The sequence below is a fragment of the Dreissena polymorpha genome, chromosome 11 (genome assembly GCF_020536995.1).
Source record: "Dreissena polymorpha isolate Duluth1 chromosome 11, UMN_Dpol_1.0, whole genome shotgun sequence".
NCBI classification, from domain to species: Eukaryota; Metazoa; Mollusca; class Bivalvia; order Myida; family Dreissenidae; genus Dreissena; species Dreissena polymorpha.
This window is the reverse complement of record NC_068365.1, coordinates 24,674,312-24,697,023: the sequence shown is the minus strand read 5'-3', so window position 1 is coordinate 24,697,023 and position 22,712 is coordinate 24,674,312. Positions and strand designations below refer to the sequence as shown.

The window sequence follows — 22,712 nt, the reverse complement described above, 5'->3', positions numbered from 1 at the left end:
GTAGGACGTGTTTCTTTTTTAAAGTCTCCTATTAACCGTTTGTTCCGCAGGTATATGAAATACGTCTGTTTAGCCTAGATAGCAAATTTATAAAAAAAAAGGATGAAATATACAGTATATTTAGCGGTCTATTTAGCACCTTAAGCCTATTCAGCATGTTAAATAATCATGATAAAATAGACTGCTTAATTAGCATTTTGAGAATCTTTAACAGCATTTTACAGCTCATCGTGATCAATATAAAAATTCATACATTCATTTAACAACCTATTTACTAATTAAGCCTACTTAGCAAGTTAATTAATATGAAATAAGACTACATACAGAGCATATTTCGCACATTAAGCCTATTGAGCAGCATAGTTAATGGCCCCGTTCTGCCAAACAAGAGTTATCCGTTCTGGTGCCCGCTGCCTATGGTCCTAATTAGGGTTAAGGTCAGGGGTGTGTACATGCACGCGGTCTCAGCTATTTCCAGTGAAAGGATTGGCACCTTCGGTGGCCACTTTCTGACATACAAAAGTTGAATCCCGGTAACGACCTAGTACAAGCCGACCTCCCGTTGGCTGCCTGTTCGGTTGATTTATTTTCTTGCCAATCTTTAAATTAGGATGGGGTCAGTGGGATGTACACACATGCGGAGTGCACTATTTCCAGTGAATGGGTAAACTTAAGTAAATCCCCCGGTAGCGACCTAGTGCACGCCAGCAGTAGTAAGTAGTTTGTGGGTAAGGGCGGGCACATACACGCCACGTATTCTTGTCCCAGTAAACGTGTGGTCACATGTAATGGTCCGTTTCTGACAAACAAGTGTTAGTCCCTTAATTTTGTAGATACCTTGTGCACGACGTTCTTTCGTTGATCGCTTGCCGGGCTAACCTAGTTTCGGGTCATGTTTATTTATGTTTGGGGCCAGGGGGATGTACATACATGCCACGTGCGCTATGTACAGTGAATAGGAACGCACTTTAACTGGTCCCTTCTCTGAGAAATAAGAACTTATCATCGAGAGCAACCTGGTGCAAGTCAACCTCTCGGCGGCTGCTAATCGGGCTGAGCTAGTTTCCGACCGAGCTTTTAATGAGGGTGAGCATTAAAGGATGAACATACATGACGAGAGCATCATTTCATTTCCTCGTTCATTTTCAGCGCGGGCTTGGGACCGTCCTTGGTCGAATTACCAAGTTTTTAGGCCAAGGTTTTAATAAGGGTGGGGGCTATGTGTGTACATAATTGCCATAATTGCCTTGCAAATATTACCAGTGATTGGGTAAGCATAGTTTATGGCCCCTTTTGGGCAGACAAGATTTTATCCTCGGTTGCGAGCTAGCTCACGACGACCAACCGTCGGTTGTCTGTCGGACTGACATCGTTCCGGAAATTAAATTCAGGTGGGCGTCAAGATGTAAATTCGTGCTAAGGGCGCTATTTCCAGTGAATTTGTGGGCATCTTAAATGGCCTTTTTCTTACAAACATACGTTTATCGTTACTATTGACCAAGTGCACGCCGACCACCCGTCGGCTGCCTGTACGGCTGACCTAGTTTCGGGTCAAGATTTAAATTGGATTGGGGGTGTACAAGTGTTCAAGTGAATCGGTGAGAATATTAAGTTAGCCACTTTTTGACAAACAATAGTTATCCTCCGGTAGCAACATATTTTACACTAACCTTTCGTCGGCCGCCTGGCGGGCTGACCTAGTTTCGTGTCAATATTTTAATTAGGGTTGGGGTAACGGGCGATGAGAAATGAAGCCAATGCCGATGAGGTGGCGCTAAGAATAGGAGATGGCGCCAGTGATAGCTATTTTAAAGTGTCGTGTTCTATGTACTGGTTCCTATTTTGTTTTCAGGACTTATATTTATTTTTGTAAGTTGACTCAGAGGAGGTAATCACGTGATAGTCAGGATGGCGACGTCCATGCCGAAACAGTTATTTTTCACCGTTTTATACCCTTTAATACTTTTGTTTAATGTTTAAATGACGCTCACTTTTCAGCCATATCAGTAAACATGTGATTAGCGTTCATTTTGCATTAAAATTCGATTGATATCTCGACTTGACTCCCCGCAAATTTTCTTAGTGGAGCTCCAATAAGGTCATCCCGCTTTGAAAATTCGCAGCGAGAAAATTCGAGATAAAGAGCGAATATCAACACGAAATAAACGCTAGTAACTTTCTTGCTGATATGGCTCGAAAGTGAGCGGCATTAAAACAATACATACAAGTAATAAAGGGTATGAAACGGCGAAAAATACCTGCCTCGGCATGAGCGTCGCCATCTGTTCTGTTCTGTTCTATTTAATCTTCACCGCCAGAAATAGCGAACCCCAGCAGTTGCTGGGAGTATATATCCAATATGAATATCACACCTTCACCAGAGTATGAACTATATACGCAGCTTTTACACAACATATGACATCACAATGCACGTATATACACACAACAGTTACAACAGTTGGATCAACAGTTACTATACAACAGTTACTATAACGGTGTACAAAATAAATAGATAAAAAAAATGTCTAGACCACACGTTATTAGCCAAGAAGCTCATGGTTTCCGGACAGTTGTTTATAAAGTTTATATCTTTCAGTGTGTATAAGGAAGAACATACTTCTCACATGAAATTCCATTGCACCGTGTTTCTCTCTAAATTAAGGTTGATTTGGAACACTAGTTGCCCAGTCAATAACTGCCTGGACCAATAGTGTATGGGAATATATGTTTGTGGTTGCGCCGATAGAGTTCAAAATATTCTATATTACACACATACCTGGATCTCTCACATGTTTTAACGCAAGACACTGTAGCAGAAAGTGTTCAACTGTTTTGTCAGCCTCTTTACAGTTCGGGCACACTGAATCAATTGAGTATTTGTTAAAACGGCTCCTGTTCACCTGAAGTATGTAACTGCCAGTAAGTAGCCTGAACCTCACTGGTAGTCTGGTAACTTCAAGTGCAGAAAGACATCCAACTTATAACACAGGGTGAAGCTTGCCAGGGGAGTATTCAGTGTTCATGAATTTTAGAGCGGAATAGGTGGATGCTATTTTGTCAATATATTGTTTCCAGTAACTGACTATAGATCTATGAATTTTCGATCTCCACGAGGACTTGTTAATTGGATTTTCTAGATACTCATCAGCCTCTCCTACTTCATACTTCGCAAGCAGAGGTCGTACACAGCTAATCCAGGATGATGATTTTCCTGATTTCACAGAGAGCTGCCTCAGAAGAATTTACCGTTCAGTACTTGTCTCACTTTGACAACATATGTTCTTTAAAAAGTTAAGAATTTTCAAGTGGTAGATAGCTTCAACTGGCAAAAGTCCTGTCAATATATATGCACATGGGTCAGCAGTGTTGTTTGGAAGAGACAGTAATTGTTTAATTGCTTTTCGTTGGAAAAGTTCAAGCTGTTTAATTAAACTACTTTTTGAGGTTAATATTTCTGCGCCGTAAGTGAGGACATGTAACACAAAACACTTGTATATACAGTGTCCAGTTTTGACTTGTGGTCTAGTCCATTGTGACCATGCAGTCCAGCTCCAAAGAGACTGTACAGTGCTCGCCTTGCCTTCAAAATGTTACCTTCAATATTCACTTCAGCAGTCTCACATAATGATGTTGTCCTAGTTATTCCTAGATGAATCGACGAATCTACTTAATTGAGGTTTTGTTCTCCCAGTTACTGTTTTGTACTGCCGTATTTAGGGCTACAATTTTAGTGGGTTGGAGAAGGTTCTTCATTCGCGACATGTCTATCATAAGCTGCTCGTCTCCATAGTCTCTACCCATCAGACATATGTCTGCGCATTCAGAACTATTGACAAGTACAATGCCGCTGTGTCAACCACGTCCAGTGTCCCCTAACCTGTCTAGCAGCGGATTGACATACAGTTTTTAGAGGTCCGTTGAGAGGATCCCTCTTTGTCGTACGCCTTGGGATATACTGAAGGGTTTGCTAATGTGGGACTTATACTTGATAACGATGGACGAGTTTTCGTGTAGAGATTTCATGAGGAGCCAAAGTGTCCGTCACTTATAATTGCGTGGTAAAGTCTTCGCAAAAGCAGTGAGTATCTACAACGTCGAATGCAGACTAAGCGCCAAGAAGCACAACATGGGCTGGTGTTTTCATGTCGGTGTACGGTGAGGACACAGATGTAAAACCTCGTTGCATTGGGTTTTGCACATTCAAAATACAGTCTTGAATTATGTCCCCATATAATTGCCCACCTCCGTAGGAACACCCTTCTTCTTGAAAAGCGGGGATAGAATACCTCTTTTTAAACAGGTAGGTATATCTTTACTCTTAAAGATAGTGTTAATGATTGCAAGTATACGAGTTTTTAAAGTATCTGAGCCAAATTTAATTTGCTCAATGTTCACACCGAAGATGTCTGCTGCCTTGCCTATATGTATAGTTTTAAGGGCCTTTTCATATTCATCTATTGTTACTGGATTCACTGGGCAGTTGAATACAATGCTGGCTTTGACTTATATTTCATCTTACACCTGGTTATGGTTGGTTTGATCGAATTCTGTATTCTCTGAGTTCTTTGCTAATTTCTTGAAATGCTCTTTAAAACCCTCTAAGATGCCCTCTGTTCCGGAATATCTTGTCTCACTTACATTTAAGTCTTCGACGTCTTGTTTAAGTGATCCTCTTTGCCTATGTATCAACTTATAAAAAAGTATCTTATCACTTGATCCGGAGCCTTTGATCTTTTGCTTTTTATGCTCCCCTAAAATTTATTTTGGGGGGAGCATATAGTCGCCGCTTCGTCTGTCCGTCCGGGTGTCCGTGTGTCCGTCCGGGTGTCCGTGTGTCCGTCCGTGCACAATTTTTGTCCGGGCTATTTTTCAGCTACTAATGACCGGAATTCAATGAAACTTTATGGGAAGCTTCACTACCAAGAGAAGATGTGCATATTAACAGCGGATTTCTGGTCGGATGATTTTTCACAGAGTTATGGCCCTTTGAAATTTTTGAAATTTTCCATTAACTTTACATATAGTGCAATTCTTGTCCGGGCTATTTCTCAGCAACTAATGACCGGAATTCAATGAAACTTTATGGGAAGCTTCACTACCAAGAGGAGATGTGCATATTATCAGCGGGGTCTGGTCGGAAAATTTTTCACAGAGTTATGGCCCTTTGAAATTTTTGAAATTTTCCATTAACTGTACATATAGTGCAATTCTTGCCCGGGCTAACTCTCAGCAACTAATGACCGTAATTCAATGAAACTTTATGGGAAGCTTCACTACCAAGAGGAGATGTGCATACTATCAGCGTGTTCTTGTCGGATGATTTTTCACAGAGTTATGGCCCTTTGAAATTTTCTATAAAAAATATTGTCCCCCCCCCCCAACTACTGTGCCCCCAAGACGTTTCCTTTTGTCTGAATATATAGTGCAATATTGTGACAAAAAAAACTTTGGGGAGCATAACCCGTCTCCGACGGTTTCTTGTGTGTAGAAGGTTTCTAATCATAGTATTTATAATACATATACCAAGTAGTTTATTTGTAACTGCAGATTGTTTAGTTATATTGTATTCATGTGAAGTGTTTAACATGTTGTGAGTGTGAATCAGGCTATTTAGTTATTTATACAACTACTTGGCTTAATTGAGGACATTTAAGAAGCTAAGATGAGGGGAGTGTTGTAATTTTTGGTATATGAACTCAATTTAGACTGCTTTGTTTGATGCCATCAGGGCATGGTTGACATTTGTTATCAGAACAGTATACCATGTGGTCATCATTTCATAATAAAGACTAGTCTGGTTTGTTGCTCGGCAAAGTCTTCTTGTCAGATATTTCAACAATTGCAATAATAAATATCAATTAAATGTTAGGTCCTATCAGTGTCTATCCACACATCCAAATATGGTAGGGTGGACAGATTTGTATAAAAAGCCAGGTTCAGGAAGTTGCTGGGAGAGAGTAGAATTTAATGTAGAGATGTAAAGATACAAGTAGTAGAGAGAGTTGGTGGCAGTTTGAGAGAGAATGGATTTTACATAGCTTGTGAAGACAGTTAACAAATAAACATTAATGGTTTATACATTTATTCTCGTAGGGTGTAAATAAAATGTAGAGTATATATACTGTGTTGTGAAGTTATGAACTCCCCCGCCCCCCCCCCTTGAACATTGTAACAGTATGAATTCATCTGCATGAAAACTACATTTAGACTCACATCGTACATCGGATCATTTTTGTCGTCAGTTGTCAAAACGAAAGTACGGTTGGTATTCAAATGGATTATTTTTCTCTTTCCGGGATATTGTTTTAGTATGTTGATGCTGCATTAACAAATATACGTGTATATGAAGTGAAAACACCAAAAATAAACAACGGTTGCGATAGACACATATATACGGTTAGATGCCCATAATATCAATTTAAAATGTTCATTATCACGTTTACATAAAACAAAGATATCCAAAATCCAATGTTTCTTTCTTTCAATACAATAATATGTTGTATCTTTACTTACTTTTATTTAATTTTAAAAACTACGATTTTACCATCCGTTGCATACCTGTTCTTCTTCTTCTTCTTTTCAAACCAGACAATTATTGACTCGGTGTTACAATTGAAGCTTAATGAAATCAATGTTCCTTGATCTTGATCCTTCTCTGAAATCAGGGTAGCTAGCTTCTTCTGTCCCTCGTAGTCCAACAGTAGGATAGTTTGTGAGCTACCTTCTTTATTCCTTTTTGTACCATATACCAACACTTGTCCACCTGTTATGACATGAACTCCAGAAAAACAGTCTATTTCCGAGTCAGTAAAGGAGACAAGAAGGGTTCCATCTGTCGTAGACAGTGTGAGAAGATTGGATTCATTGGTAAGGAATATCTTGTCGCCGGAGAGGTTCACAGCACACCTGTTACCTGGTTGGTAATAATAAACATGAATACATTTAAAAATATATATTCTCACACACTTAACAGTATGACTGAAAGCACTAATTGGGCATTAGTAGTGTTCTGTCATTCAACTTGAAATACCAACAAGACCCATTTTTCGGTGAGGAACTTGTTTTACGGATCATGTCGCCTCCTATTTCAGAAAATTCTGACTTTGTAACAAGCTAATTTAATAGGAAAGTTTGAACCTTCTTAATGTATATTTATAACAATCACGTTAAATGATTCGTGGAGTTATTAGCGTACTTCATTAGCTTCTTGTCGAAATTCATTGTTTGTATTTTTTATATTCACTATTGCAATAAAATGCAAGGTGTTAATTACTGTATTTGAATTAATATGATCATATATTATATACAAGTTACAAAATGATAAACAATATGCCTTTTCAGTTAACGCAGCACTCCACATGCACATTGTTGATGTAAATCTAAATGTTTTTAGCATTAATCAAGTTCAGCAATGACAATGGTTGTAATTTACAGACATAACACAAACAATAACAATAAATTGATCATTCCGGGCATACAAGCTTGCACAACATTTAATCATCGTACTAAATTTATCTTGATAAATGTTTGAATCAATATAAAAGCTAACTTTGAATAAATGATCCTTTGAAACTATGAATTATTTGAGTTCAGTAACAATCAACAGTCTCTTAAGCAGCAGGGGAGGCATCATTTTTCCATATAAAGTGTTATTTTATCCTTACCATCTTGTTATTAGCCGGTAAAGCAATTGTTAATATCATCAGAATATGCACGGAGAGCAATAAGCTTTCATAATGTATTAATAATCATTTCTGTATTTATCCTGTCAGATGTTTCATGAATCTAGATGCCAAAATCTACAATACTTACGTAAGGACGTTATGCTTTTATTGAAGAATTAAAAAAAAGAGAAGTTCCTACTGTATCTAAATTAGAAAAACAAAATTTCCTTGTAATACTCTGTTGATTAGTTTTAACCGTCAAACAACACATATTGACATGTAATAATATCAAATATCATGTATTATCATTGATGTGGACGTTACATGTTTATGTAAATACATTCTTGTCTAATACGTTAATTAAGGGAAAGTATTATTTGAAAGATTAGTTTCCTCAAAATCCACCAAGCAATTATTTTATACAGTAGATATATTGTAGTAAGCAAATTTCACAGTTATTTTACTTGTTACTTGCCCAACGAAAAGTAACTGATAGCAGATATACTCCCACCCTCTTAACTCTAAGAAATAAAGTTACAGTCAGGAAATGGTTGGGAGGCGGGTGTTAGCACGCGACACGGCTTTACTGCATGATGAATATTAAAGTTATTTCTGACTTCATGTCACAAAGCCCTAACAGGCAAGGACGCAATAAGGAGCGCACGCCCTAACGCAAGCATGCGCATACACTGCAACATTTTGACACACTTTTTCTGTAAGCGGGTTCGATCAAAGCGCAGAAGGAGCTTTGCATTTAACATATTAATTTGAATGATTTACTAAACAATAACATTGAAGATATGCATTAACATTTTAAATTGTTGTTTTCAGAGTGTATATACAATTACGGGAAATTATTCGTATGTTTTACTTTCAGCTTCTTGAAGTTTATTATCAGTTACTTTTCTTACAGTCGAGAAGTCTTAATGTCGATGCTTGCCTATACATAGACGTAATTTCATTCATACAATAATATTACAACATAAACAAGAGTGACAAACTGTCACAAGATATGCCCGTGTGAAGGTTTTGGACAACTAATGAACTAGGGTAAAAGACACAATGATGATTGTTTCAAACGCACTGTGACCGATGTTTTCACCCGGTATGACCAATATTTAAACTTGACCTATATATCATATAGACACAACTTCTGTCCAAATTTGGTGAAGATCGGATGAAAACTACTTCAATTAGAGAGCGGACACCATGCTTAATGCTTTAAGTGACCTCGTGATCTAGTGTTTGACCTGGCATGACCCATATTTGAACATAACATACATATCATCTGAACACAACTTCTGACCAAATTTGGTGAAGATCGGATGAAAACTACTTCAATTAGAGAGCGGACATCATGCTTAATCCTGGAATTGCACAAAGTGACCCCGTGACCTAGTTTTTTACCCATATTCGAACTTGACCTAGATATTGTCTAGATACAACTTCTGGCCAAGTTTTGTGAAGATCGAATGAAAACTTTTTAAAGTAGAAAGTGGACACTGCAGTGGACGCCGCCGCCCGCCCGCCCGCCGTCGCCCGCCAAGGTTAATATTATAATACGTCCCGTTTTGAAAACGGGCGTATAAAAGCATGTGCCGTTATTTCGTTAAGTAGAAACACTTATATATACCATTCATATATCTCTCATATGTATTTTCCTTGTGTTCATACAGCTTCTTTACAAATTGTCCATTAATCAGGTAATGATATAGAGCAAAGCTGGACCTCACGTAGAGATTGTCCTGATGGCATGCAATCCCAACACAACTATGTGGTAGTTGTAACACTTCACCCTTAAAGATCCCCCTATGTTTTACATGGTAGAACTGTACTACATGTCGGTCTCTCACATAACAACAAACTGCCACTTCACGTGGTGAAATGAGACACATGTCATACGAACTTGAAGGCACGTTGATGTCATCTACATACTTGTACTGCTGGTCAAACATGAGCAAACGCCCGTTTCCTGTGTCAAGAGCCATTGTCACACCGATTGGAAGAAAGCTGATGGCACAAATATTGCCAATCTGTTCATCTGTTTTTAACATATATTTTGACTTCCCCTGCAATGATATAACCTTATTTGGCTGTTTAAATCTCCAAAGATCTTTCCGTTTTGATAAGTGATTATTCAAGTCATTGGTGAATTCAAAGCAATCTTTGTCGTTGAATAAAACACTTCGAAGAAATAAATCGCATTGTTGTATTTTCTGTTTACATTTTTCAACTGCTATAAAAAGATGGTCGTTTTTCTTTATGCAAACCTCTTTAACGGAATCACTGAGACGTTGCAGTGTCACCTGAATGTCAATCATGTGACCTCTATCTGTTGTCATATAGTTTCTAAAGGTTGAAATCACGTCTTCTAGTTCTTGAAGTGTTTCATTCTCCAAACGGTCCAATTCAACACTTAATCTCTTGCGCACTGTGTTTATTTCTGCTTTCATTTGATTATATCTTTCATTCAGAGACTGAATATGCGACTCTGCACGGTCTAGTCGCTTTTTTAACTGATCTTGTATTTTCTGAATGTTCGATGACAGCTTTTAAACGTAGTCCGATGAAGGAAGTTTTTTAGACTCAGCAACCAGTGTTACTTTGCTGCATTGTCTGAAAAGTAAAAGATACACGTTACATCAATGCATTTGGAAACACTTTTCCATAAATATAGGACATTTGTGTTCAAATAAAGAATTACGAAATCCATCATTTGCAATTAAAATGTGCATAAATATAATAGTAAACATATAGTTTGCCGATTGTAAGACACGATAAAGATGATGTATGTATGTGCGCCGATTTAAAGCAAGATTGCGATGGGTTGCTACTATGCTTCACGTTCAATGTATTCAGTGGGTTTGACCGAATCTACACCATTTTATTTGTTGTTTTACCTACAGCAACTACTACAAGTCGTTATACCTACAATAACTACGCAATTGTGTATAATTAAATGAAGACGACGAAGAATTGAATTCTTAATCATGGAACAATAAGTAAATTGAGTAAAAAAACAATACTAACGTGTGATTCAACGCAATGCAAACTTTGCAACAAATGTGACTATGGTCTTTATAGTGGTGTTTGATTCTCTCATCGCTGTGGTCCGAACACCTCTCTAAGATTTCCGTTGTAGACTTAGTCAGTGGACATGTGTATTCTTGTCCTCTGTCAAACGCACGGTGGTCCTTGAAAAGCTGATTGTGAAGTTTCACACAGCTATCGCAGTAAACATTTGAGCATTCATCACAGTAAAACTGAGCCTCCGATGTCTTACAAGCCACACAATGAAAGGTAATAAATGATTCAGATCCATTCAAAACAGAAGACTGAAATTTAGACGCCATTTATGATTATTTTATCGTCGCCCTCTTCATAAGAAGTTCGTAATAATAAATCTAAATCTCTTGACGGATTTGGGTTTTGGTGTCTAGTGATATGAAATCGACGGTCTTGTGATAGCTCTTGATACATAGTCTTGATTACGTGAATTGTGTTATCTCATCAGCCCTGCTAACGGTATCTTTATTGACATGTCAAAATCCAGATATTGATGAACGATAAAGATGAAAATAGACAGTACACAACATTTGATATTAAATCTACAATTGCTTGATAGCGCGTTAACATGTTTCTATATTCATTAAGCACTAACAAATATAATATATATATATATATATATATATATATATATATATATATATATATATATATATATATATATCGTTATAATAAATATTGGACAAAGAAGTAATACAATTAGGTACGTCACGGAGTAAATAAGCAATGTTGCACTCGTATAAAAAATACTTGACGCGAAGAAAGTTAATAATGATACATATGACGAAGTAAACAATGCATCAGACGAAACAAAGTAATGAATGTGATTGATATTATAATGGATAAAGTTATGAATAAAATACTATATTTCTCAAACATTAAAAGCCGATCCCAAACATTTTTTAATCACTGTCATTTTAAACCATGATTGTTTTTGTCCATAAAGCATTTTTTGTTGTAAGCAGTTAAAAGTTTATACACTCGTCGAGTTTGCGTTGTTGCAATAACCTCTATAAAATATAAGTATGGCTTTATTTCAGAGCATTAGTTGGCAAAAAGCTGTCAAGCTCACTGTAATGACTTTTATTTATACATGTTCGTGTCATCATTTGAAGTGTTTGTATTTTACCCTTTTCACGATTGAAGTTGTAAGTCACAAACACTTTAACCTTGAATGTGTTTCAATAGCTAAGAATGTTTCCAAAAACATAATAACCAATTGAATCGCCATTGTTTGCCTTAAATGGCGTGAGGAACCTACATTGAATGCAAACGAAATCTACCAAATTTGACGATTTTGATTGGTTGATACCAATAGCCTTTTTCCCTGTGATTATATTGCGGACTACATTGCTTTTTAAAACATAATGAAGCGAAAAACCATAACTTTCTTGGAAATAGTTTTGACTGAACAATGTTGGTTTGCGTAAAGGTCAGGTTTATCAGGGTTGAACTTCGTCTGTTTAAGTGTCGTGTTCATAACACGACTACTTTATTCACCTGTCGTTTGTGTTTCTGAATGTTTAAATGATTGTTAAAACAAACATTAAAGCTTTTTTAACTTATGGCGAATTGCCTTTTTACAAATACAATATGTTCATCAAGGCATTTTAGCCGCAGTTAACGTTCTCTGTGTGTTTCTTGTTTGGGTCACAAGAACATTACCATTACTGCAACTTAGAAAAATGCTTGGGTACCTGTTGAATTATCTTCGCGCTTTGCAACTTAAATGACGATCGCTGCCTGTTTTATTGTGTTATGGAAAAGTTGTCACTTCATTATAAAACATTGATGTACCATGTCGGAGACATGCCAACATCTGGGTTAAATGTTTTGTGTTAACGATATGAGACTCGCTCTGTGAAAAGGGGGTTTACTGCCTGTGCGTAAAGTGTCGTCCCAGAGTAGCTATGCGGACTGGTGTGATACTTTTAAATTATCTTGATGACTTTGCAGGGGTTGAGAGGAAAGAATATGCCAAATCTGCTTATTTGTGTTAAGAAACAGTATTACACAAGTGTGAGTTAGAAGAAGCCAAAGACAAGTCAGTAGAATCTTGTACTAAGATGGTGTTCTTAGGCGTTTTGTTTGATACAGTTAAAATGACATTGTAAATAACTGCTGATAGGTTGCAGGAAATATTGTTATTAGTAGATGAGTGGTTAGTTAAGGAAGTTGCTACTTTGAAAGAAGTGCAACAGTTGTTGGGCAAGCTAAATTTTGTTGGATCTCGTGTCAGAGCCAGTCGTGTATACATAAACAGATTACTGAATTGGCTTCGAGAGATATATGTGGTGAACACTGAGATCAATTCTCATATAATTCCATCTCATGTGAAACAGGATTTGAAGTGGTGGAAAACATTGTTACCATTTTATAATGGCATTTAAGTCATTTCAACAGAGACATGGTCTACTCCGGACGATATATTTTCTAGTGACGCTTGCTTAAGTGGTTGTGGTGGATATCTACAGGGACATTATTTTCATGCATTTTTCCAACAGCCATACAAAATTAAAACTTGAACATAAGCGCGTTACAAATGTTATCAATTGTGGTGTGTGTGCACTTGTGGTACATGAAATTTAAAAACAAAAGAATTGTGGTGCAGTGTGACAATATGGCTGTTTGTCTAGCTTTAAACTCTGGAAAATCGAAATGTCAGTTTATGCAAAAGTGTTTAAGAGATATAACTTTTTTGCAGCGTTGTATGAATTTGAAATTAAATCTGTGCATATTACATGCATTGATAACAGATTAGCAAATTATCTGTCTAGATGGCATTTAAAAGAGGGACAGTCAAATCTATTTAAAGACTGTACAAAAGATATCGCATTGAATAAACATTTTGTTCGAAAAAAGGATTTTGAATTTGTTAATACTTGGTAGTACTCTTATTGATGTACGTTTGTTTCAGACAGGGAATAACGTGTTCCGAGGGATGACCTCAAGGCATCCAATAGAAGGGCTTATGCTGAGGGATCCAGGAAAAAAATATTTTGTTTTGCTGCCATTTCGGGTTAGTTTTTCTTCCTGCTTCTACACTTACATTGCAGATATATGTCCAATTTTTAAGTAGATCTTTTAAAGCTGTCGAATGAATTAGACATTATGTCAGTGGAGTACGCACGATGCATCATGTTTTTAGCATGCAGTTTTAGTTTAGTTTAAGTGTTGTCTTTATATATGTGTTTATTTCTTATTGGCCTATGGTTGGGCTTAATATGAATATTCTTTGAATTATTGCATTTGAACTATTATTGTAATTAAGTATTTGTTTGTCATAGTTTAAATGATTGATTATTGACTTTACTTCTTGATTGATTGGACATTTTTTAATATGATAGTTGATTCATATAATCAATTCGCTGTGTAACAAGGACAATTAAAATCGGATTATCATTTAAATGTTTTAGTTGTGTTTCAATATGAACTCATTCTAAGGCTAGAACAGTTGAAAGGTTAACTGTTAAAAGGTGACTTTGCCTTAAAAAATTATTAACTAGTTGAATATATATAGATATTAGAGTAAGGAAACTATGCCTTACTTCAAGAATTCTAACTTAGAATGAGTTCGTTTTAATAAAAACTTGCGGAATAAAACAAGTCCATAACAGGCATGATTGTCGTCGTCCCTTATTTCTCCCAAACGACCAGAGCGGTCAATGGAATTGTTACAATTTCGATATGATACGCAAATTATTTACTGCATCGTTATATGTATGATTTAAGATAAATAATAGCTCTTCGTTAAACATACCTTCTATAAGTTTAAAGATGCAATACTGTATAAATACAGTTTTATATTTTTTGTTGTTGTGTGGCGCAATGAGAACGATAAGCCTTTCCAAAACTAACTTCCCTTGCGGTATCACAAGCTATATGCCCTGTTCACTTCAGCTGACTCTTTAGTGTTTGAAATATTCATATGTACTGATGTTCGATTGTCATTGGCGCCCACTGATGTCCTGAATAAGTCGCCAGTTCGTCCATTGAAAAGTACTTCGCTGCTAGCGTTTCCGTAAAGTTCTTGCATGACTTGCACCAGCTCTTCGTCAATATAAATGTTGAACCCTCTCAGCTCAGATGCTACCAAACGCCACCTTACGTTTTCTAGTTCTTATTCATCCGGTATAGGGCCGGATAGATGTAACTGTTGAATAGGTTAACATGTAACATTCAAAAAGAGATAATTTATCTTCCAAGTAAACATATAATTCCAACGGTAACATGAAGCACGTAGGTGTTTATAAAAACAATAAAAATAAAAATTATCAGTTTACAACTCTCAAGGGCTGATTTATGAAGTTCAATATTTAACATGCCAAATTTAGAAAAAGCTAATACATTAATAACCACGTTTATGTGAAAGCTTACGGGAATTATTCAGTAAGTTCAATATATTGAAATCCAAGTCTCATTCAGAAGGATCCCAGACCAAAAGCGGCGACGAAAGTCCGTCCATACTAAAGGCAGATGTGGAGGATGCAGTAGGAAGTCTGAGGGGAAGGAAAATCCCCGGAAGTGTACCTTCCGAGCTGATTAGGCAATCAGGAGAGGCAATGACGTCAGCAATGACGACACTCTTAAAGAAGATCTGATAGGAGAAGACGTGACCTGAACAGTGGACCCAATCTTTTGTCACCCCCTACCGAAAAAGGCCAACTTACAGCTGTACAAGAATTAGTGCACCTTCATTCTCATCCGCCATCCCTGCAAAGTCGTTCTACGTATCATCCTCAACCGACTGTAACGATAGGTCGAGAACTAATGGCGGAAACACAAACTGGATTCAGTGCTGGGCGGAGCACAGGAAATCACATCTTCAACTGCAGAGTCATCGGTGAGAATCACCTGCTACACCAAAGTGAGCTCTTCCACTACTTTATAGCATTTGAGAAAGCTTTTGGCCACGCTTGGCATGATGGCCTATGACAGTTTCTGAGAGGATTCAACATTGACGAACGGCTGGTGTAAGGCATACAAGAACTCTACGGAAACACCCGAACGCTATACGTCTCAACGAAGAGATGGGTGTCTTCCTTAGGACTTCAATGAGAGTCCGCCAGGGTTATATACGAAAGTATTGCAGTAGACCCTCAAAGACCATCACACCACGATCTCAATAGGTGTCAGACCGACATCCAACTAAAGGTTTGCCGATGGAATTCGCAGTATGAAAGCAGGGAAATGTCCGGGATTGGAGTTAGTCCATTCTCGTCTTATTAAGTACGGAGTAGAGGCAAAACTTAAATATTGACAGCACTATGCCAATAGATCTGGGAGGAGAACAAGTGGCACATAAAACATTTTGACTAAGTTTAAGTCAGATTAAGTCATAAAAAAGTGGTGAAATGGCAACCTAGTTGTGTGAATGAAGTGTCAGGACTTCTGTCTCAGCCTAGAATATACCATTTTGAACAAAAAGGAACATAGGAAAAGAATTTCAAAATAAATTTTACATTTTGGAAAAATTGCATCATTAAAAAAATGTTTCTTTTGCATTGGGCGTTTATAAGACCTCTGATTAAAAATTAATAAAGTCCTTGCAGGACTGAAGAGGAACATAAAAGCCAATTAAAGTTATTAGCATGCACTGGAATTAAAAAATGGCACCGAAGCAGCCACAGAACCGCACAAGCAAGAGAAAGGCTACAGCAAAGATAGTCACATCTGTGGCCGCTAGGAACGACGTGGTGGGAAGAAGGCTTGAGTGGGGGGCCTGGTTCAAATGCATCCAAATATCCACTGTTAGAACTCCAAAACCGAGAAACTTAAAGCATTGGAATTACTTAACACCCCATATGTACTGTTTGTAAGGCAGTGATTATGGGAACACAATTCAGGGTCGAATAAAAATTGTTTATTTACTGTATTCTATTACATTTTATAAATATGGTAATTTAAAACACAATTTACTATATTGATATAAAAAAAGTATTTGATTACAACATATCTCATCAAATTATTTAATCAATTTTATCAATAGACTTTGACCTATGAATTGATAATTTGGCCTTCCACTGTGTGACCTGGTTCTTGCGGATGAGACTATTCTATCATGCCTATCACTTCTGGCAAGTCATTTCCATATCAATCCATGCTGGACAATGTTATGCTCAGGACAAAGTGGTATAGACCAGTTATCTGATTTCATGAATTTGACTTTTTTCATTGTATTGTAACCCTTGCCATTGACCGAAGGACCTGGCTCTTGTTAAAAACAATCGGAATTAACATGCTGATAAGTTCAACGTAGTTATTTGAAAATTCATCCATGCTGGATAACGTTTTCAAACAGGCATTTTATATGATAATAATGTGAAAGGGATTGAATTATTATCATTTTGACTAATGAGCCATGATACCAACTTCGAAATGCAATAATCTAAAATGAGACCCAAATTCAAATATTGAAACCAATGAACAATGTTTCACAAACAATAACACACAATAACGCAAAGATCACTACCACCATATTTGGTACTATAAACAAACTTCTTTTACAATAAATGTAACAATAAAAGAAACCACAAAACACATTATTTTAATACACATTTAAAAAAAAATAACTATACAATTTAGTTGTGACATCAGAACATGACATCACATTTGAGCGCGTGTACACATGCCTTCGTTATTTGTGATATAGACATGTTCCATAAACTATGACAGCATGAAATAGTTTTAAACAATTGTGATAATAATGATATTATATAATAAATCATTATTGTAGATAAGGCAATATACACGGTCACAAGTAAATATAATTCAACATGGTACTTGTTAACTCCTCAAGTAAACATTTGAAAAACGTCCTTTTCATATTAAGTTTTGCACGTGCACATAATACACACTTTATCTTACAACAATTCTTGAAACTTACATATAACAGGACTTTTTCAATAATTAATAAAGTTTAGTGTCAGCTTAATGCATGGTGAATGTTGACAGGAACATTATTCGGTCAAAATAATTATTTATACACTGTACACACAACCATGTAAAGTATTGATTAAACAAGCTATGTTACAGTAGCTATACAATATTTTAAAATAAAATATTTACGCAATAAAACGTGTATATACAACACTTGTTAAAGACGAAACACCATAACACTCATTCTTTGCAAAAGAATCACATTCACAGCGATATACAGATACAAAATCTAATTATGGTTTAAACGTCAATATAACATTTATATTAAACAGTTTCGGACATATCAAACGCATACATTGTATTATAAATGTAGAAAGTCTACTCTCTTTTGATGATTGTTTAGCATAATTACACAAACACATCACTCGACTGTTGATTGTTTACGCCTGCGACACGCGCACGTCAATTGCGACGTCTAGTTCCTATTTTTCTACAAAGCGCCTCATAAGCCATAACCCAGGCATATGCACCATGTTTGTATAATATATTCGAAGGGCCGTCCAGCCATTGTGTGTCATCAAGGTCAATATACTGTTTCAGGGATTCAAACAAACTGAAAACAAATAACAACAAATATAGCAGTGTGAGAGGTGTGTCTAAAGAAATAAATTTCTGAAAATAACTTGTGCATATAATCGAATTCATGTCAACGACAAATCCAAACACACGTTAAAAATCGTTGTGACTAATAAATAAAAATACAGCAAAGCCTCGTTTTAAATGTACCAGTAATTTTCCGTATCCACATAGTCCTTGTCATCAGAATTTTGGCGCACTGCAATTACGAGTATCAATAACTCGTGCAGTATTTCCAGCATGGTATGTAATTTGTCGATGCTGAGATGTTTCATATACTCCTCAAATGTTGGTTTGGCATTGTCTGGTATGTCCTGACAAAGATTGTCGGGAAATGTCTCGAAAACCTCCTAAAACAATTAACATAAATGTTGTTCTTGTAATTCTAGTATTATACATTAATGATTATCAGTACATATGTATTATTTATTGACGCATCAAATATCAAAAGTTCGTCGAAACTAAATGATATTCATTTCATTTGCAAATTGCATGAGGTATACAAAAGTGACATAAATATAGGGGTTTAAATATTGTTATTCAAACTAAAACGACCTCAAATCGTTTGTCGATATGCGAATGTGAATGTGAAGCAACTTCATAGCAGCAAATAATTGTCTGTACCTACGAATTAGTGAAATTGCGAATTAGGTATATTATTCATACAATATTTGTTTCATGACTAAAATACAAAAATTATATCTTACCCGTATAGTATAATCATCGCATATATAAACAAACAAGCACTGACTACTTACCTCCGTAGGTATATTAACAAACAAGCACTGACTACTTACCTCCGTATGTATATTAACAAACAAGCACTGACTACTTACCTCCGTAGGTATATTAACAAGCAAGCACTGACTACTTACCTCCGTAGGTTGGCGAAGATCAACAAGCAATTTTGATTTGTGGAAAGACAACAGTAACCAAAGTGATCTGGCATGTTGCAACTCGCAGGTTTGGCGAGCCTAAACGTTTCAGACAAAAACACAGTATTATTTCAGTATAATTAAGTGGGTATATTTAGTTTAAAATGAATAAATTTACCTCGAAAACATAAAAATGGCAAGTAATGCATTACAAAGTAGTAATAACTACTAAACATTTAAAACCACCGTAATATAAACATAAAAAGTATTGAGAGTGAACGGCCGAAGCTTCAGCGTTGTAAAATAAAATATACCAGAATTCGTGATTGATATAATTAATATATATTAGGTGGCACACTTGAAATTTATATACAAACAATAGTTTAAGGCAATTCAACTTGAGATCAACATGAAAATATGTTTGCCTTGAAATGTTAATATAATTTAGAGATGAATTGGTATCAATATTTAAATACATACTATTGAAATAGCTGTAGTCGTTTATTCTCATCCAAACTAAGCCATTGTATTCCGGGCTTTTCCCAAATATTCTTATTAATTGAACTTTTCTCTATATTTTAAGCAGGAAACAATATAGAACATTGCATGGGCATCCTCTCATTTTAAAAAGTCCAAAACTTGTGATTTATCTTACTTTATCTTACCGCGAAATGATGCTTCATTAGAAAACTCAAGGTTCGTATAAACTTAACCTTTATACGACCCTAACGCCTTATACGACCCTACATGTAGAAAGTTTGACGGACTACATTTACTAGAATTCGTGGTTTAAAAGTTTAGAATGGGTTCGTTCATTTACCGTTCATCTTTGATGGTGGTTAAACACTTTATATATGATGATTACGTAGAGTATATAGATATACGGTACAAATCTACCAAATGAGCACAAAAGTAATCAAAATTTTTACGTTATCCAGTCAATATACGATATCCAATATACGAATAACCGTATTAAATTCGCCAAACATAACGTGCGTATTATGCAGCCAAGCGTTTGCGTAATTCAGATTCACGCAAACTAAGACAAGGACGCGAGTTGAGATTGAAAACGCAATAATTCGGACAAAGATATGAAATGTTTCTGTATTTCGGGTGTAGCACACAAGTATATTTACAATAGATTCAAGTATATTAAATATACTGTTCTCAAGTGTGATGTGAGGTTTAACAACTCATCGTGGAAGCTGAAATGTGTTACTGTCAAGGTCACACACTCGACAGAGGGTTAACACTTTTGAACATTGATTTAAAAGGCAAATGTTAACATGAAGATTAAAAGTAAAGTTTGAAAGTTAAATTCGACTGCTATGTTTATTTTTGCTTTAAAAGCTTTGGATGAAACTGTTATTGATATCTAAATAAAACATTTCCACTGTATGTGTGTAACAGTCGACTCGCTGAAAAAAGTTGAATCGAGGCATGTAGCGATTTTTTGTTTCTTGACAATGTTTTTCAAAAGAGTATTGAAGAATACTTTCGAGTGGCGGAAACATCATGACTTGATTCCATTCCAATACTACGTAATGTTAAATTTAGTTATGTAAATGTGTTTTAGACATTGTTTACCAATAAAACATTAATAATTATTTAACAAACCAACAAGTTTAAAAAAAAAATCAAAACTTTTGATAAGACAAGAAGACTATTAGGTTTCGTGCCTTTGTGTTCTCGAATTTATCCACCCTTAAGCAACAGTATATAGTCTCATTTTATCGACTAATCAAGTCGTGGGAACGACTTACCAAGTCGCGGGATAATCATTACTTTAACCCAGCCCATGTCCCATTTGTGCCACCGTACAGAAGTATGTATAGTGAATTTTGTATCGAAAGCATCGGGATTCTCCCAATCGGCCATTACCAAAATAACGTTTTAGTTAGGTTACTGGGGTAGGCCAGATATAAAAACGTCCCGTTCCAGAGACGAGACGACTCTGGTTCTTTTTATGTACGGTGTGAAGCACCTAGTACACTACTCCTTGTTTAATTGTCATACTGACAAGCGAAAGCGAGCATGACAATATGGTTAAGCGGGAGTATCAAATCTGAGAAACCTAAATACTAGCGCTCGAGTTTAATTACTAGACCAAGGACCAGCTCACGACAACACTAAAGTGCTTTTAAATCGCTGACCAATGTTTCCAAAGACAACATGATATGGGAACTTTTTATGCTGTTCACACGGTAAGCTACTTTCGCCCTAGACGAAAATATGCTATGATGCCCGCCAATATTTATTAAGTTTACTTAATGCGTACAGTTTTGTTTGCGTATTTATGTCAATGAATTAACTATTATAAGCAACAATATCAGTATATCTCATAAAACCGTATTAAAAAAAATAGAACATTAAAATTATATCGCTTAGTGATATTTGGGAATATTGGGAATATAAGCCAAAGGTAAATTGAACAAAGCAACAACCTTCAAATCACTGACCCAGTTTAAGTTATGGTTTTTATTTCAATGTTTGTTAAGTGGGAGCAGTGGTCTAATGGTAGGACGCTGGCTTAGGGATCGAGAGGTCCCGGGTTCGAATCCCGCCCTGACCACTGGAATTTCCTTGAGCAAGAAATTTATCCCACATCTGCTCCTCTCCACCCAGGTGTTTAAATGGGTACCTGTGAGGGAAATAAGCCAATGTGCCGTGGCTGCATACTGCGCCAAGATGTTAACGGACGACTTATGACCCAGTGATCAGGGACAAATGTAAAGCGCCTTTGAACGCACATCTCGAGTATGAAAAGGGCGCTATATAAATGTGGTATAAAAAAAAATAAAAAAAAGCAAATGCCTGTTGGCGCATCGAATTTTAGAGTAAATATTTAACAATTAAGCTATTGGCATGTAGCATAAAGCGGTTTGCTGATTAAATATACCACATGATTATCGCATGTGCGATTAAATATAATAGTTAAAATAAAAAGTATTGTTAACACAAATTAACATTATTTAAATGGACACAGGTATCTTACCTTTTGACTTAAAATTGGGTTTTCGATTCCAAGCACTTCAACCATGAATGCACCAAGCTTGGCAATTGGTTCGCCACCAGCCGTCTTCAAGAAACCTATAGCGGTGTCTAAATTATCGAGCGAAGCAAACACTGATGGAAGCGCTCGAAGTTCTTCACAAATTTGTTTTCTTACATCATCACTTAATTGAGCCTATGTGAAAACAAAACGATTTGATATAGGTCAATCTACATCAACAACAGTCCTATGACACTTATATATATATGTTATAATACACTGTGTGAACCCAATGTGTTTATGACGTATTATTTTTAACTTTGTTATAAAAACCTGAATAACTGAACATCTATACTATCGTAATTTAGCATATATTATGTTCATAAGGATCAACACTTCATTCACATAGTCTATCTAATTGAACTCAAAATAGCTCGTGTTATACTAAGGAGAAGTGTTAAGCGTTCACATACTTGTGGGATTTTTTCTTGTAGCTTTTTTAAAACTGCCGCGTTTGTTATCTCGTTTCTGTATACCATCAGGTCGATCTTGAACGTTAAGAAAATAATCCAATAAGAAATATTCATCATCATATTATGC

At 36.2% G+C, this 22,712-nt stretch overlaps 2 protein-coding genes across 2 annotated transcripts in view; both read right to left on the bottom strand.

The window, feature by feature from the left end:
- Positions 1-10,274, bottom strand: part of LOC127849702 (uncharacterized) — a 30,901-nt gene extending 20,627 nt beyond the window's left edge. Inside the window, exons 1-4 of the mRNA XM_052382447.1 lie at positions 9,298-10,274; positions 6,559-6,913; positions 3,696-3,826; positions 2,777-2,953 (exon numbers count right to left, since the gene is read on the bottom strand). Coding sequence (XP_052238407.1) covers positions 2,777-2,953; positions 3,696-3,826; positions 6,559-6,913; positions 9,298-10,117 — 1,483 coding nt within the window. The 5' untranslated portion in view covers positions 10,118-10,274. The remainder of the gene's footprint in view (positions 1-2,776; positions 2,954-3,695; positions 3,827-6,558; positions 6,914-9,297) is intronic.
- A 7,022-nt stretch (positions 10,275-17,296) lies between these two features.
- On the bottom strand, positions 17,297-22,692 carry LOC127850697 (E3 ubiquitin-protein ligase RNF213-like). The gene is made up of 5 exons (XM_052383950.1): positions 22,586-22,692; positions 22,116-22,307; positions 19,121-19,219; positions 18,396-18,595; positions 17,297-18,222 (listed from the first exon to the last, which is right to left on the bottom strand). Exons 1-5 carry the CDS (start codon positions 22,649-22,651, stop codon positions 18,072-18,074), a joined length of 708 nt encoding a protein of 235 aa, XP_052239910.1. The 5' UTR covers positions 22,652-22,692; the 3' UTR covers positions 17,297-18,071.
- Between the last annotated feature and the right edge of the window lie 20 nt (positions 22,693-22,712).